Genomic DNA, 13,468 nt, shown 5'->3' on the forward strand with positions numbered 1-13,468 from the left:
AACGGGAGGCTAGGCACCAGCTGGAACCTGGGCCAGCAGGGCCAGCAAATCAAGCCCTGCTGGGGGCAGGGCTCCTCTCTTTCTGGCCCAGGCCACACTAGGAGGGGGATCGTGCCCACTGCCAGCACTGTGGACAGCGCCCAGGCAGAGGTGGGGGTCAGCACCACGGCCAGCGCCAGGACCCCTAGAGTCTAGAGCCAGCACCAAGGACAGAACGCTGCTGCCTGCCAGCACCGAGGACAGAGCCCCAGGGCTGAGCAGGACTGCAGTCAGATCCAGGGCCAGCTTCAGATCCGCCATCCTAAGGCCTGAATCTTGAGGCAGCCCACCCGGGGAGAAGGGACACAGGCCACACACCAGTCCCATAAAATTAAATGCTTTTTAGTGTTTAAAATAGCATTTACACAGAAGCAGCTCTATGTGAACTACCCAGATGCTCGACTTTGACACGGTATCTACAGCGCAGAAGAATGGGGCCCAATGTGCCAGGAAGGCAGCAGCATTGGGGCGGGTGACCCCGAGGATGGGCCAGGCAGGTGCCCGCCCAGGCCCCGGCCTGCAGCAGTCGTGCACACTGACGCCTTCCACTTCAGCCACATCCCCTCCTTCCACCAGCCAAGGCGAGGCGCAGGGCATCCTGCCCCGAGGCTCCCCAGCGGCCGGCCTCCACACATGCCCGTGTCCCCATGCTCTCTCTGGGTCCCAGGAGGAGAGGGGGACATGCGGACTGCCCACCTGGGCAGGAACAGGGACAGATGACCAACTGCCACTCCCCAAAGCAGGCAGGCCGGCAATAAATAAATAAGTTAGATCACACTATGGGCAGCCAGAGGGGCCTGGGGGCTCGGTGCCACCCCTCAAGGCAGCCCACCTGGGTCCAGGTGGGCAAGGCCTATGGTAGTGGCAGGGGTGGCCCTGTTCAGGCTGGGTCTTGTGCACAGCTCCCAGAAAGCAGGGGCAGCATGGGGCTCAACAGCCTTCCTCACCCTAGAGGGAGGTCACCTCCACAGGAGGGGGCAGAGGGTCCCTGAGGATCACGCCAAGGATCAGGCCAGATCTGCCCAAGGACAGAGATGGTCTCCCCATGGGGGTCTGCAAGTCCAGATCACAGCACTGTGGCTGTGGTCAGACCATTACCTCTAGCCTGCTCCCACCACCCACTGGCTCGGGCCCACAGCTGGCCGGCCGGCCTGCTCCCCCACCATGGCAGGCTAAAGGCACTGGCCGCCAGCTACATGATGTCCACGAAGAACTCACAAGGGTTCCCCATGGCCTTCTGGAAGGACTGACGGCTGCCTGTCAATTCTGGGGGCACAGCAGCCAGCTCCCGGACAGGTGGTCCCCCTGGGGGCCCGCCCACTACTGTGTAGGCCTTCGCCAGGGGATGTGGTGGGGGGAGCCCTGGGGCGGCAGCTGAGGCCTGGCTGCGTGGGCTGCTGCCACGGCTGAGCTGGCTGACCGGACGCTCCCGCCAACTGGCACCACCCAGCCCACTCTGCACCGTGTGGTCGGACTCGCTGCCGCTGCCCCCGGCTCCAGCCGCCCGGCGCTCCTTTTCTCGGCCAGGGGCCCGACGGCTGCTCCGGGCGGACCCACTGCTTTTGCTTCCTGAGGGCGAGAGGAGAGCGAGGGACAGCAGGGTCAGCAGCAGGCCTGGCCCCTTCTGGGTCCCCCAACTGCCCCCAGGCAGCCAGGGGCAGGACTGGGGGCCTCCGCAGGTGCAGTGTGGGGCAGCCATGCAGATGCAGGGCAGGGCTGCCCCCACCCCAGGAAGCAGGAGCAGCCGCAGAGGCAAGGGAGCATGGCAGACAACAGGGGCACGGCACCAGCTGGTGCCCCACACCTCACCCAACGCCCAACCGCGGGCTGGTCCAGCAGCTGAGGAACCCAGGCACAGCAAAGGGCCTGGGTGCTAGTGCACCACTCAGCCTGAGCTCCCCACCAAGGCCCACTGTCCACCCAGCCCCTGGACCTTGACCGACTCATCGGCTCAACCCCTGTCCCAGGCTCCCAAGAAGCGGTGGGAACCCGAGCCACAGGCTGGCTGGGGACACATCGAGAGGGACGCCGGAGGGGGCCTGGCTTACCGGGCCCGAGGGTCCACTCCGCTAGTCCTTCAGTCTAAGGCTTGCTCAGCACAAAGCAAGGAATAGCACGAGTTACACAGCAGGCCCGGCGCTCACAGCAGCTGCCAGCGAGGCCTGACCGTGGCCGGGGTGGGCTTGGGTGGGCTCGAGAGCCTGTCCAGGGCCCCCAGAAACCCAACAGCTTCCCCTAGGGCACCACCACCCTCCAGCCCTCCTCTGGGTCCTCGGGCTAGCTGCCTGCGCTCTCCTCAGACCTGCAGGCATGGCCGCTGGCCTCTCGGTGCCCACTGAGCATCAGGGACCCCGTCCTCCCCGCTCTCCACTCCCCCAGGTAGCACAGTTCACACCTGGCAGGTGCAGGAGGAGTGGGCTCCGTCCTCCCATGCCCTGGGGCCCAGAGAACAACCCTGCTTCATGGCCTGTCACCCCTCCCTGCCCACTGCAGTTATCTCCTGGCCTCTGGCCTCCGCCACGCCTGAACACTGGCTCGTCTGCACAAGGCATGCCCACCAAGGCCTACAGGTTCCCTAAGTCCCCAAACCCGGGCACATCCCTGCTTCGGGCTCTTCTGCCCCCCCATGCTGGGTCCCAGGACAGAGCCCACCAGGCCCAAGCACACAGCAGGAGCACGCGGGGAGGCGGCGGCAGGGTGGCACAGCCAGGCGGCGGGGAGCATCCCGGCCAGCTCTTACCTTCACTCTGCTGGCTGCCGGCACTGCCACTGCCGTAGCTGAAGCCAGGGTCCTGGTAGGCAGGCGGGAAGCAGGGCGGCGGCCCCGGGTACTGGTAGGGGTAGCCCTGCCCCAGGGGCCAGGGTGCAGTCGGGTGGGGCAGGGGGGCCAGGGCATCCTGATCTGAGGCTCCACTGGAGCCACTGTTGAGGTTCAGGGCCGCCAGATCTGGCAGGAGAGAAGGGGGTAAGGGCGGGTTGAAGGCCCCTGGCACCCCCACCCACGGCCCAACACGCACTGCTGCACAGGTCCCCAAAGACGTAGTAGCACTGCTCAGAAAAGGTGATCTTGTTGACGGTGTGCCGCAGGAAGCCGTGCTTCAGCATGCTGCTGGCGTACTTCCTTGCCTCCCGCCGTTCCTTGAAGCCTTCCACGTGCGCGTACAGCCAGTCTACCACGTCCGCTCCTGGCCGCACAACAGGAGTCAGACCAGCGGCTCCGGGCCACCGGCCGCGGCCCTCACCCGTGGGCCTCACCGATGACGGCGTTGGCGATGGTGATCTTGAGCCACATGCGGTCCCGGATCTCCAGCCCCGAGTCCGGCAGCTGCATGACCCGCACCACGGAGCTCATGTCGCTCTTCACGCTCAGCGGTGCCTCCTCCAACTCTGCAAGGCACAGCCCTCAGCCCGGGCCGGCCACGGCAGGGCCGCCTCCAGGGAGCCCAGGCCACGGGAGGACCCGCGGAGTCAGGAGGGCACAGCAGTGGGGCAGGCAGCGGACCTCCACCACCCTCCAGGCGCCCCTCGTCAGCTCCTGGCCCCTCCCGCGCACCCCTCCCCTTGAGCTCAGGGCTGTTAGTAGTGTTAGTGGCAGAAAAGCAGAGTAGGGCCCACAGACCTCCTGCCCACGCCCCGGCACGGCCCTCCACACCTCAGGGCCAGGGCTGGGAGCGGGCACAGCGAGGGTGGGCCTGGTGACAGCGGTGAGAGCGCCAGGGCCCGGCCTCGGTTTCCTGCGGGGCTCTCGGGAGCTGCCACTTACGTGCGCCGGGCACCGAGCTGGTTAGTGAGGAGGAGCTGGTGCGGGTGATGGCGCTGGAGCAAGGGCTCGTACCATAGCGTGGCAGGGCGCCCGTCAGCGCCGCCGTGTGGGACAGCCAGGCGGCAGGGTCGATGGGCCGCACGGGGTCAGCTGGCAGCCACCGAATGCACAGCAACAGACAGATGGGCAGGGTCGGGAAGGCAGGGCACAGAGCAGAAGAGAGGCCTTCAGGCGGGCTCTGGCACCCCTCCCTCTCCACTCCCTCTCCCACCTGCAGGTCACTCACCCCGCGGGATGGTGAAGTAGCTCCGGGGGGTCGGGTCCCAGCACTTGGCCACAGTAAGGCTGATGGGCCTGCGAGTGAGCAGCAGGTCATGGGGTGAGGCTCCACAGTCCTCCCCTCCCAAACAGGCCCCTTCCCCTCCCCCACAGCCCCTCCCTGCCTCTGGCCTCCCTTCACCCCACCCGTCCCTCCCCCACAGGCCCCTTCCCTCCCCTCCCCCGCAGTCCCCCCACCCTCGTGACCCCTCACCCCGTCTGGGACACGATCTCCCGCAGCACCCGCACGGCATCATCATTGCTCATGTTCTCAAAGTTGACATCATTCACCTGGGGGGTTTGGGGTTACAGGTCAGCTCGGAGGCGTGGGAGCTGCCTCGGCCCCACAGCTCCCATGCTCCGTGCCCCACCTGCAGCAGCATGTCGCCTGGCTCGATGCGGCCATCGGCAGCCACAGCACCGCCCTTCATGATGGAGCCGATGTAGATGCCACCATCTCCCCGGTCATTGCTCTGGCCCACGATGCTGATGCCCAGGAAGTGGTGCCTCTCTGTGGGAGGGGCTGTGAGCACACCACCATTCCCCAGACCCAGGCCCCAGCCCATCGCACCTGTAGCCTGGGGCCTCACCCATGTTGAGCGTGACGGTGATGATGTTCAGGGACATGGTGGAGTCGGTGATGCTGCTGAAGGAGGAGGCCTGCAGAGGGGCCGAGTGAGGGGCTGCGCCAGCGCCTGCGCAGGGGACCCAAGCCCACCTGCCGCTGCCTACCCTGTCTGCCTGCCGCAGGCGCTGCTTCCGCCGCCTGCGCTTGTGCTTCCGAATGAGGCGGGATGAGGTGCTCTGCTCCGTGGAGCTGCTCAGCCTGGAGGGGGCAGGCTCAGAGGTCAGGGGCCACGGGTAGAGCAGCCAGCCTGGCCACAGCTCCCAACACATGCACCGGCCACCATACCTGCTCGTGTTGTCCTCCTCGTCCGAGTCGACAAAGCTGCTGGACTCCAGCTCACTGCTCAACGCGGTGGAGGTGCTGTCCGGGGGCAGCCCCAGGTCCCGCCGCCGGTCACCCCTGGGGTGTCCGTTGGTCCGGGTGGCTGTGAGAGGCACAAGGCAGGAGCTGACCAGGGGCCGGAGGTGGCAGGGCCAGGGCAGTATGCTCAACGTCCGGCGCCCGCAGGCTGGGAGCTGGTAGGGTGGTCTGGCAGTGGGCTCCACAGGCCTGGGTCTCCCCAGGGGCCTCCATGGGGTAGGGGCACTATGGGGTCCTGACAGGGACTTGGGCACACCACAGGGTTCCAGGGAGGTCTGGGGTCCAGGACTGGGCCACTGCAGCCACAGTACCATCCTCACGGTTTCGGCGGCGGGCTCGCTCCCGCCGGTGGCTGACCAAGGACTCCGTGCCGGTCTCGTTGTCCATGCCATCACGGCTGCTGGCTGCATTTGGGCTGCGCAGACGGGGAGACGGGCAGCTCAGGCTCTGAGCTTCAGATGCCTTCCTCTCCCTCCCCACAGTGGGCCTCTCCCCTGCTCACAGCCCCTCTCCCAGGTGGGCACCAGGCAGCAGGCGCAGGAGGCAGGGCTTAGCCCAAGTCCTTACTGGAAGGAGGGGGGCCGGGAGTCCCCGATGCCCCCCATCCGCTCGAGGGGCGGGGGCAGGTCTGTGTGGCAGTCAGTGCCCTGGGACCCCACATCTGAGTGAGCACCTTCAGCCAGGACCAGCTGTGAAGAGAAAGAGGACTCAGCACACCTGGCTTGTCTCTTAGCCAGGTTCCCCAGGCTGAGTGAGGACTCAGCCTGCCAGGGCCCAGTCCTATGCCCAGTGCCTCCCCCGGGAAAAATCCCAACTCCTGTCCCACCTGAGCCCCCCTGGGCGGCACAGAGCCCCCCGGGGCTTCCCAGTGGCCCACCGCATGCTCACCCAGGAGACCACACGGCCGTTGAAGCAGGGCAGCTTGGCGTTGTCATCAAAGATCTCCTCTTTCACCACCCTGCGGGCAGGAGGAGCATGAGACCCTGCACAGGCCTGCAGCCTCAAGCTACAGATTGCATATCTGGGTACCCCAACCAGCACGTCCTCTTCTTAGACAGCCTGTCTCCCCTCATTGGCCCCAGCCCCCTCCAGCACTGGACAGTGGCGTGGACGCTGTGGAGGGTCAACCCACTGACGGCCAGTGTCGGCTTCCAGCCTCAAGGGAATGTGCACAGACGGGCAAGGGATTCTGGGGAGGGCCTGGCCTCTCGGCCTCCATGCCTGTCCCTGGCCCTTGTCGCCATTCCCGGCCATCTCCAACCTTGCGCCTTTCCTGGGCTCCCTCAACCTCTGCGTAGGCCCTGCAGCACTCAGAACTCCTCCGGGGCGCTGCCCAGCCTCCCTGCCTCGGGGCGGCAGCTCTGTCCATCCAGGTGCCCAGGGCTCCACCTCAGTTCTTCTCTGCCCCTCACCAGAGTCCACCATGCACCACACAGCTCCGCCCATGGCCCTTTCCAGAAGAACCCTTCCACCAACGCCGCCTGCAATCACACCTGAGGCTGATACCTGGAGGAGCAGGTCCAAGCTGCTCACACTGCACCCCCACCTGGGGTCCACCTGGAGGTTCCTATGCAGCCCCTTCCCGCAGGACCTCACTCTCCTGAGCCACGGGGTCCTTGCCCATATGAGGCTGCATCCCGCAGCCTGGAGCAAAGCCTGGCCACAGCTGGCCTTGGCAAGGTAAGGGGGGTCAGACCCTTGCCACATACATCTGGTTGGCAGAGAAGACACACAGGCCCAAAGTGCAGCCCATCTGCCCACCAGGACAACAAACAGACGTTAGGTGCTAGACCTGCCCAACTCTCAGGGTCCTTGACCCTACCAACCCCAAGACCAGACAGCATCCAGGGACAAAGTCAGTCAAGCCATGGACACACTCACACACCCATGTCCAGCCCTGGTGGACTGGAACAGGGGAGGGGGAGAAGGCACCAAGCAGGGTATGAAGGGTTAGGGAGCTCAAACTGGGAAGGAGGCCAGAGCTGGCCCACCGCCCGCCCAGGAAGAGGCCCTGGACAAAGGCGATGGCAGACGGGCTCCACCCACAAGAAGGGTGCACCCCACCAGCCCTCTAGGTCTGTCCTAATGCTGCTCCCAGTCAGGTGGCCTGGGATGGGGGAGGAGGAGAAGGCACCAAGCAGGGTACAAAGGGTCAGGGACCTCAAACTGGGAAGGAAGTTAGATGCCCCAGTCAGGGTTCAAAGATGACCTGGGGTCAGGGATTGGGGAGGGTGGCTGGCAGCGACTGTGGCCCACACACCCCAAATGCAGCCTCCGGGGCCTAGATACCCCACCCTCTGGCACTTAGCCCTGCCAAGCACAGCGGGATTTTCCACACCCGGGACTTGGCCCAGCAGAGAAACAGGAGCTGGGAGACAGAGCTGGGCCTGGACGTGCACCTGGCAGGAAGCAGCCTCGTGGCCCAGTGGGCTTGAGGCCAGGCAGGGCCTCCCCGCTGCCGCTCCAGTCCCACCAGACTGGGAGGCCGCAGTCCAGCCCGTCCTGGGCAGAAGTATGCAGAGCTGGCCCTCCATCCCCACCAGGAAAAGGCCCTGGACAAAGGCGACGGCAGAGGCGGTCCACACAGAAGGGCACACCCCACCTGCCCTCTAGGTTCCCCGAAGGCCCCAGGCCAGTGAGCTGGACAGTCAGAGCCATCTCTAGGACGTTCCTGTGCCTTCTGTTCCCACTCCAAAGCCACACCCTAGAAGAGGCTGCAAGCCCACACCAGGCAGGGGCCAAGAAGACCACACGAAGGGCTGTCACCACCAACACACGGGGAATGACTGCCAGGAGTGGGCTGGGGAGCCCTCAGGGACCCTGGGACTCTGCCCACAGCAGCTGATGAGCCCAGGGGTGCAAGTCCCCACCTCCCAACATAGCCCAGGCAGCCTCTCTCCTGCCGCACCCAGGCCCCAACCCTGTCTGACTCACCCATAGGGAACAGAGGAGCAACCCTAGCACCACAGCACAGAGCCTGGCTCCCCCCACCCAATGTTCAGAGTGGCCCCATGCCACTGCCAACACAGATAGGACCTCGAGGTGACCAGGGATGCCCCATGGCTGCTCCCCTGCTCTCCCCAGCCTGAGGGACCCAAGTCCTGCCTTCTCTGGGTATCAACCTACCCCGTCCCAGTGAGAGCCTGGCCCTCTCCACCCCAGCTAGACAGTGGCAGGTGCCAGAGCCCCAGGGCAGAGGGCAAGAGTAGACCCAGCTGGGCTGTGTGACACTGCCCACAGCTGCCAGCACAACCTCCCAGGAGCCTAACAGGGATGAGGAGTGGAGGTTGAAGGCCAGAGCCCAGCCTCCTACAGCCAGACTCTGGGGTGGACCACTGTTTCAGAAGTAGCCTCCCTGACTTTTGGGCAGGGTGACCACTCAGGGCACCCCCTGCCAGCATTTCCCCCAACCTCAAAATTCCTAAGGAGATCCTGGTTAACCTCAAACTCATGGTTGCACTGAGGACTCCGCCTGCCACCCCCACAACCCACCAAGGAAGGAATCCGTTCTAAGGCAGAGTCCTTGAAGCCCAGTAGACTCGCGGACTGGCCCAGAAGGGCCCTGGGCTGCAGTACTCTCCAGGCCAGGCTCCCTCCCCAGCAGAAAGTGGGCAGAATGAGCTGGCACAGGCAGAGGTGTGGAGCCCCCGCAGGTCAGGCTCCCACTCGACTTTGGTGTGCACTAGCAGCACCTGGCAGGCACCTGTACCCAGCTCCTGAGCTGGCACTGGGCCACCGGCCCATCAGGGGTGGTGAGTCCTTCCCCAGGCACGGGCCTCAGTGTCCCACAGCCAGGAGAACACTACAATTATCTGGACTCCCCACGCCTGGGACCCGTGGGCACAAAGGGGCTGCGTCACTGACCCGGTGGCATGGTGAGGAAGGGTCGAGATGGCACCTGGGTAGCCTGGGCCAGCTCAGCTCAGCTGGCCAGAAGTCCCCATGCATCCCCACTGGCACCAGGAACTTTTGGGAACCCCTGTGCCACAGGGGAGACCTCGGTCCAGGCACCCAGTCCCCGGGTCAGGATCAACTGACCTGCAAGCCAACAAGTCTGCATCAGTGCCCTCAGCCACAAGAACTAAGTACCAGTACCCTACATGTCTGCTTCAGCTCCCATCCTGCATTGATAATTACCAGACCCAACATGGGCACTTCTGTGGGGCCTGCCAGAGGACCTGCCCCAAACCCTGGGTCAGAAACAACATGACCCAGCCGGGCGGAATCCCAGTATTTTGGAGGCTGAGACAGGAGGATCGCAGGTTCATGGCCAATCTCAATTTAGTGAGGCTCTCTGTAATTCAGTGAGACACTGTTTCAAAATAAAGAATAAAAAATCAGGCTGGGGGCAGGTGGTAGCTTGAAGGCAGCATACCCCTGGGTTCCATCCCCAGCACTACAAAAAAAACAAAAACATGACCTACATGAACAAAGGGGGAATGTGAGGGGCCCTTCACCCACTTGGCCAAAGGTGCCTGTGGAAAGCGGGCCCAGCCCAGGGTAGGCTGTGCTCCTCACCAAGGGGCCAGCTGTGGTCTGGAGCAGAGGCTGAAGGAATCCGGCCTGACACACAGTGTTCATGGCAGGAGACCCAGACTTACAGCCTCTGTAAGGACTTGTAGCCGCAGGGAGGAGAAGGCCACAGCTAAAGGGGGTCCTTTTCCAGGCTCCTGAGGCCTCCAGGACATCAAAGTACAGGGAAGAAAGGAGGTGAGGCCTGTCCTGTCTGCTCAAGTGTCTTTCAACTGCCCGTCCAGCCCAGCCTGGACCTACCCCCGTCTCAACCTTCCCAGGTACCTGAGGTCTCCAAGCTTTGCTTTGAAGCTCTACCTGCTGCCTGTCCCATACTCTGGCCACTCCCAAGTCTCCCTGAGAAGACCCAGATCTGCCCATCCCCTCTTCAGTCAGGACACGTGAAGTCCTCCAAGTCCACCCAGCAAGGTGCAGTCGCCAGGGCGCACAGGGAGCCGGGCTGTCTCTACTCCTAGGCAGCTGCCAGTGAGTCAGGAGCCCCCAAGCACGGCTGCAGGTGACAATCTGGGGGCCAGGCATGCTCCCAGCCACACACTCCCTGGTGGCGAGACATCCGGAAGAGTATCTACAACTTTGGCGATTTTGTCAGAGTAGTAAACTAAGGTAAAAACCGAAGCCCCCTTCCACACTGCCCATACGGAGACATCCAGGCCCCAAGGAGTTAAGGAGATGGGGAGAGAGCACCCAGCCAGAGGAGGAAGGCAGGCCAGACCCAGAGCACCCAGAAGCCCCAACCTCAGGTGGCAGGAGCACTTTCTCCAGACTCCCAAGGATGCCCATCATCCCTCTTCTCCCTGGTGATGGGAGCTGGAAGGGCAAGAGGGTCCAGTTGTCCAATGACCCTTAACCCCAAGAGCTGCAGAGCAGTCCACATCGGGCTGACCGGGGCTGCCCAAGGCCATGCAGCCACAGAATCCAGGAAATGGCCTCAATGTCAAAGTCCCAAGATGTGGCCACACACAAGGGCACTGCTTGCCTGAGGGCGCCTGGCACACCTGCTTGGCCCATGGGGCCTGGGTTACCCCCCCACTGTGCTGCTGAGCAGGGACTCAGGTTACTGTGGCTATACGGGTCAGGCCCTAGCGCACAGCCGCCTCCTGCTCCCTGTCCCAGAGGCCCTGCTCAACATGAGCGGGACGTCCCTTCTACAGGTCTGAGATGCTGGCTCAGGCCAGTAGACCACCTGATCGCCAGGAATACAAGATCTGTGTGGCTATGGAGGGACCCAGGCCCCACAGCCCGTAACCTCGGGGCAGAGCAAGGGGGCCCTTGACCTCTGCCCTGTCATGGAGACCTTGGGGAAGGGAACCAGGAGGGGTCTAAGCGCCAGAAACTTCTGTGAGCCCCCAACGGCCAGATAGTTTTCCCTGTCCCACCCACCCCACTTCCCCCATCCCATCTAGGGGACCCACTGGGTGCTAGGACCAGTTTGCCCCACTCCTCCCTGCTTGACACTCCCCCGCTCCCAGCCCCTGAACCAATCGCCCACCAGGCCAGCCCTGAGCTCCCGGTTCCCAGCCCTCCAGCCTGGGCTCCGGGCCTGACAGGACCAGGAGCTCCGACTGGGGCTCAGGGAGGCGGTCAGGAAGTCAGGGCCCAGCCTGTCCATCCTCCGGGGCTCCCCGCCGGCCGGCAGTCCGAGCCCGCGTCCCCGGCTCGGCACAGAGGTGGGTGCACACACCTGCGAGGGCCGCCGAGGTGCCGCGCAGACCCCGGCCCTGCCCACCAGCGGCAGGAGGCGCGGCCGGGTCCCAGGCGCCCAGGCGCTGACAGCCCGGATCCCACGCCCTGTCTGGCGCGGACAGGTGTCCTCCTGCGCCCGCCCAGGCCGCGCGGCCCACTGACCCGAAGTCCTGGTCCATGGACTTGAAGAAGAATTTGTAGGCGTGCACGGGCCGGTTACTGAGCACGTTCTTGAAGTCGGCCAGCGTGACGCGCTCAGGGGCCACGGGCAGCTTGACCAGGTACGGCGTCTCCTCCTCGTCCATGTGGTAGATGATCTTGGTCTCCGCCATGGCGCGGCGACGGCGTGGGCCGCGCGGCGCTCAGGGCCCGGCCCGCGGCTCGGACTCGGACTCGGGGCGCGCGCCCCGCCCGCCGGCCCGCGCCCCGCCCGGCCGCCCCGCGGCCCCCGCGCGCCCCCGGCTCCCGCCCGCGCCCCGGCCGCCGCCCCGCGGCCCGCGGCCGCCCATCCGCCGCCGCCCGGGAGAGGGCGCGACGGACGCAGCTCGCAGGGCCGCCGCTGCCCGCCGCCCCCTCGGGCCGCGCCGCTCCACACCGCCGCCGCCAGCGCGCGGCCCGCGGGGGCGCCCGAGAGCCGGCTGACGTCACCGGCCCGCGGCGGGGCGGGCCGCGCGTGCGCACGCGGCGGTGGGCGGGGCCTGGGCCGGCGCGCGCCCGGCCGGCGGGCAGCCCCTGGGAAGCTCCTCCCACCTGCGCGTCGCGCCCCGAGCTGTCAGGGGAAGGCCCCGCCCCGGCCAGCCCCGCCCCGGAGCCCCGAGCGGCGCGGGAGCGGCGCTGGCCGGCCCGGCTCTCCGCGCTCTCCCGAGGACTCTGGGGTGCTGGGTGCCCAGACTCCAGAGACGCGCGCTCGCCACGGCGGGCTGCAGGCTGCCGCCGGAAGCTGAGCACATCGAGTCTGGCTCCCGGCCAGCGAATGGGTAACTTTGCACCCGGCGCCCGTGCTGTGTGCCCACTGTGGGTACCACGGAAGCTCCGGATAACTCGGGCCAAGTGAGCGCGATGCCTGCGCGGGTAGAGAGCTCGGGTGGGACGCACGCGGGTGTGCACAGAGACTCCAGGCGCGGTGCCACAGTGGCGGCTCAGCCTGAGAAATGCTGTCCTGACCCTGTGTATGGAACCGCTGTACCTTCGCAGGGCGAGGGCGACCCTGGGCGCCCCTCAAGTTAAGAGGGATCCCGCCGCTTGCCGCTCTGCTGGGCGGAAGGCTCTCCCTGCCCCCCTCCAGGAGGAAGGCCGCTGGAAGGAGTGTGGCCAGAGCTGGGGGAGGTCCTAGGATACAGCTGGAGTGGTGGGGGAAGAGCTACCCGGCGCCCCTTGCAGCCTGGGGCTCTCCCATCGGCCAGGTTATGGCCATCTCCCGGTACTGGGCAAGAGAAGGCCTCACACTGCTGGAGAGCCCAAAGATTGAGCGGACGTCCCTGGGTACCAGCGGAGGGAGGCCGCCCAAGTCAGCTGAGCCTACTGGCCACGCCGCGGCCACCCACTCCTAGAGTTGCTGGCCACTAGCCGCCTGTGCCTGCAGACAGGCCCTCTCCTCTCAGGCCTGTTTCCCCAGAGGACACCAGGCGGGAGAACCTTGAAGTGTCTGGCCCTACAGGGACTCTCTGCTGGTTCCAAAGGAATGAGGAAGCCAGTCCCTGCTGAGAGCCCCTCAGGCCAGACACCAAGGACTGCACAATAGGCAGGAACTGAGGACCCTCACAACAGGAGGGTCTGAGGACAGGGGCCTTCTGGGTCCACCTGATGCCTCGCCCAAGTCGTAGGACAGGGCTGCCAGCCAGAGGCCTGGCTGATCCTGGTGCTGACGCTGAGTGGGTAGGCTGGGTTCCTGCCAGGAACCCAGGAGGGGAGGATATGTGGTCAGATGTTCTTACAGGAGGGACCTTATCCAGTGCCATGTGGCCAGGGGCTGGGGAGGAGGTGCCTGTCAAGCAAGCCTCACCTCTTCAAGCAGCACCCACCTTCACACTGAGTCCTGTGGGCAACTGCCACACATCCCGTCCCCATGGTCCTGGGAGGCACTGGAGGGGCCAGAGTGGGGGACGGGCCTGTGCCCACTCTCATCCGAGCCCCCATCCTCATCC

The 13,468-nt window shown here is 65.5% G+C and overlaps 1 protein-coding gene across 2 annotated transcripts; it reads right to left on the reverse strand.

Moving 5' to 3' along the window:
- Nucleotides 1-1,231: 1,231 nt before the first annotated feature.
- On the reverse strand, nucleotides 1,232-11,656 carry DVL1 (dishevelled segment polarity protein 1; the record flags this gene model as incomplete). 2 transcript variants are annotated; one of them, XM_080690754.1, is made up of 15 exons in its annotated part: nucleotides 1,232-1,608; nucleotides 2,780-2,986; nucleotides 3,057-3,224; nucleotides 3,295-3,426; nucleotides 3,875-3,952; nucleotides 4,089-4,156; nucleotides 4,335-4,411; nucleotides 4,492-4,631; nucleotides 4,711-4,780; nucleotides 4,853-4,946; nucleotides 5,034-5,172; nucleotides 5,420-5,523; nucleotides 5,676-5,797; nucleotides 5,997-6,066; nucleotides 11,487-11,656. In XM_080690754.1, the coding sequence occupies 15 exons, from the start codon at nucleotides 11,654-11,656 to the stop codon at nucleotides 1,232-1,234; spliced, it is 2,016 nt and encodes a 671-aa protein (XP_080546880.1). The 2 variants fall into 2 exon arrangements, with proteins under 2 accessions (XP_080546880.1, XP_080546879.1); XM_080690753.1 differs by having other exon boundaries at nucleotides 3,803-3,952.
- Between the last annotated feature and the right edge of the window lie 1,812 nt (nucleotides 11,657-13,468).

The sequence above is a fragment of the Muscardinus avellanarius genome (assembly GCF_963383645.1).
Source record: "Muscardinus avellanarius genome assembly, chromosome: 3".
Classification (NCBI taxonomy): Eukaryota; Metazoa; Chordata; class Mammalia; order Rodentia; family Gliridae; genus Muscardinus; species Muscardinus avellanarius.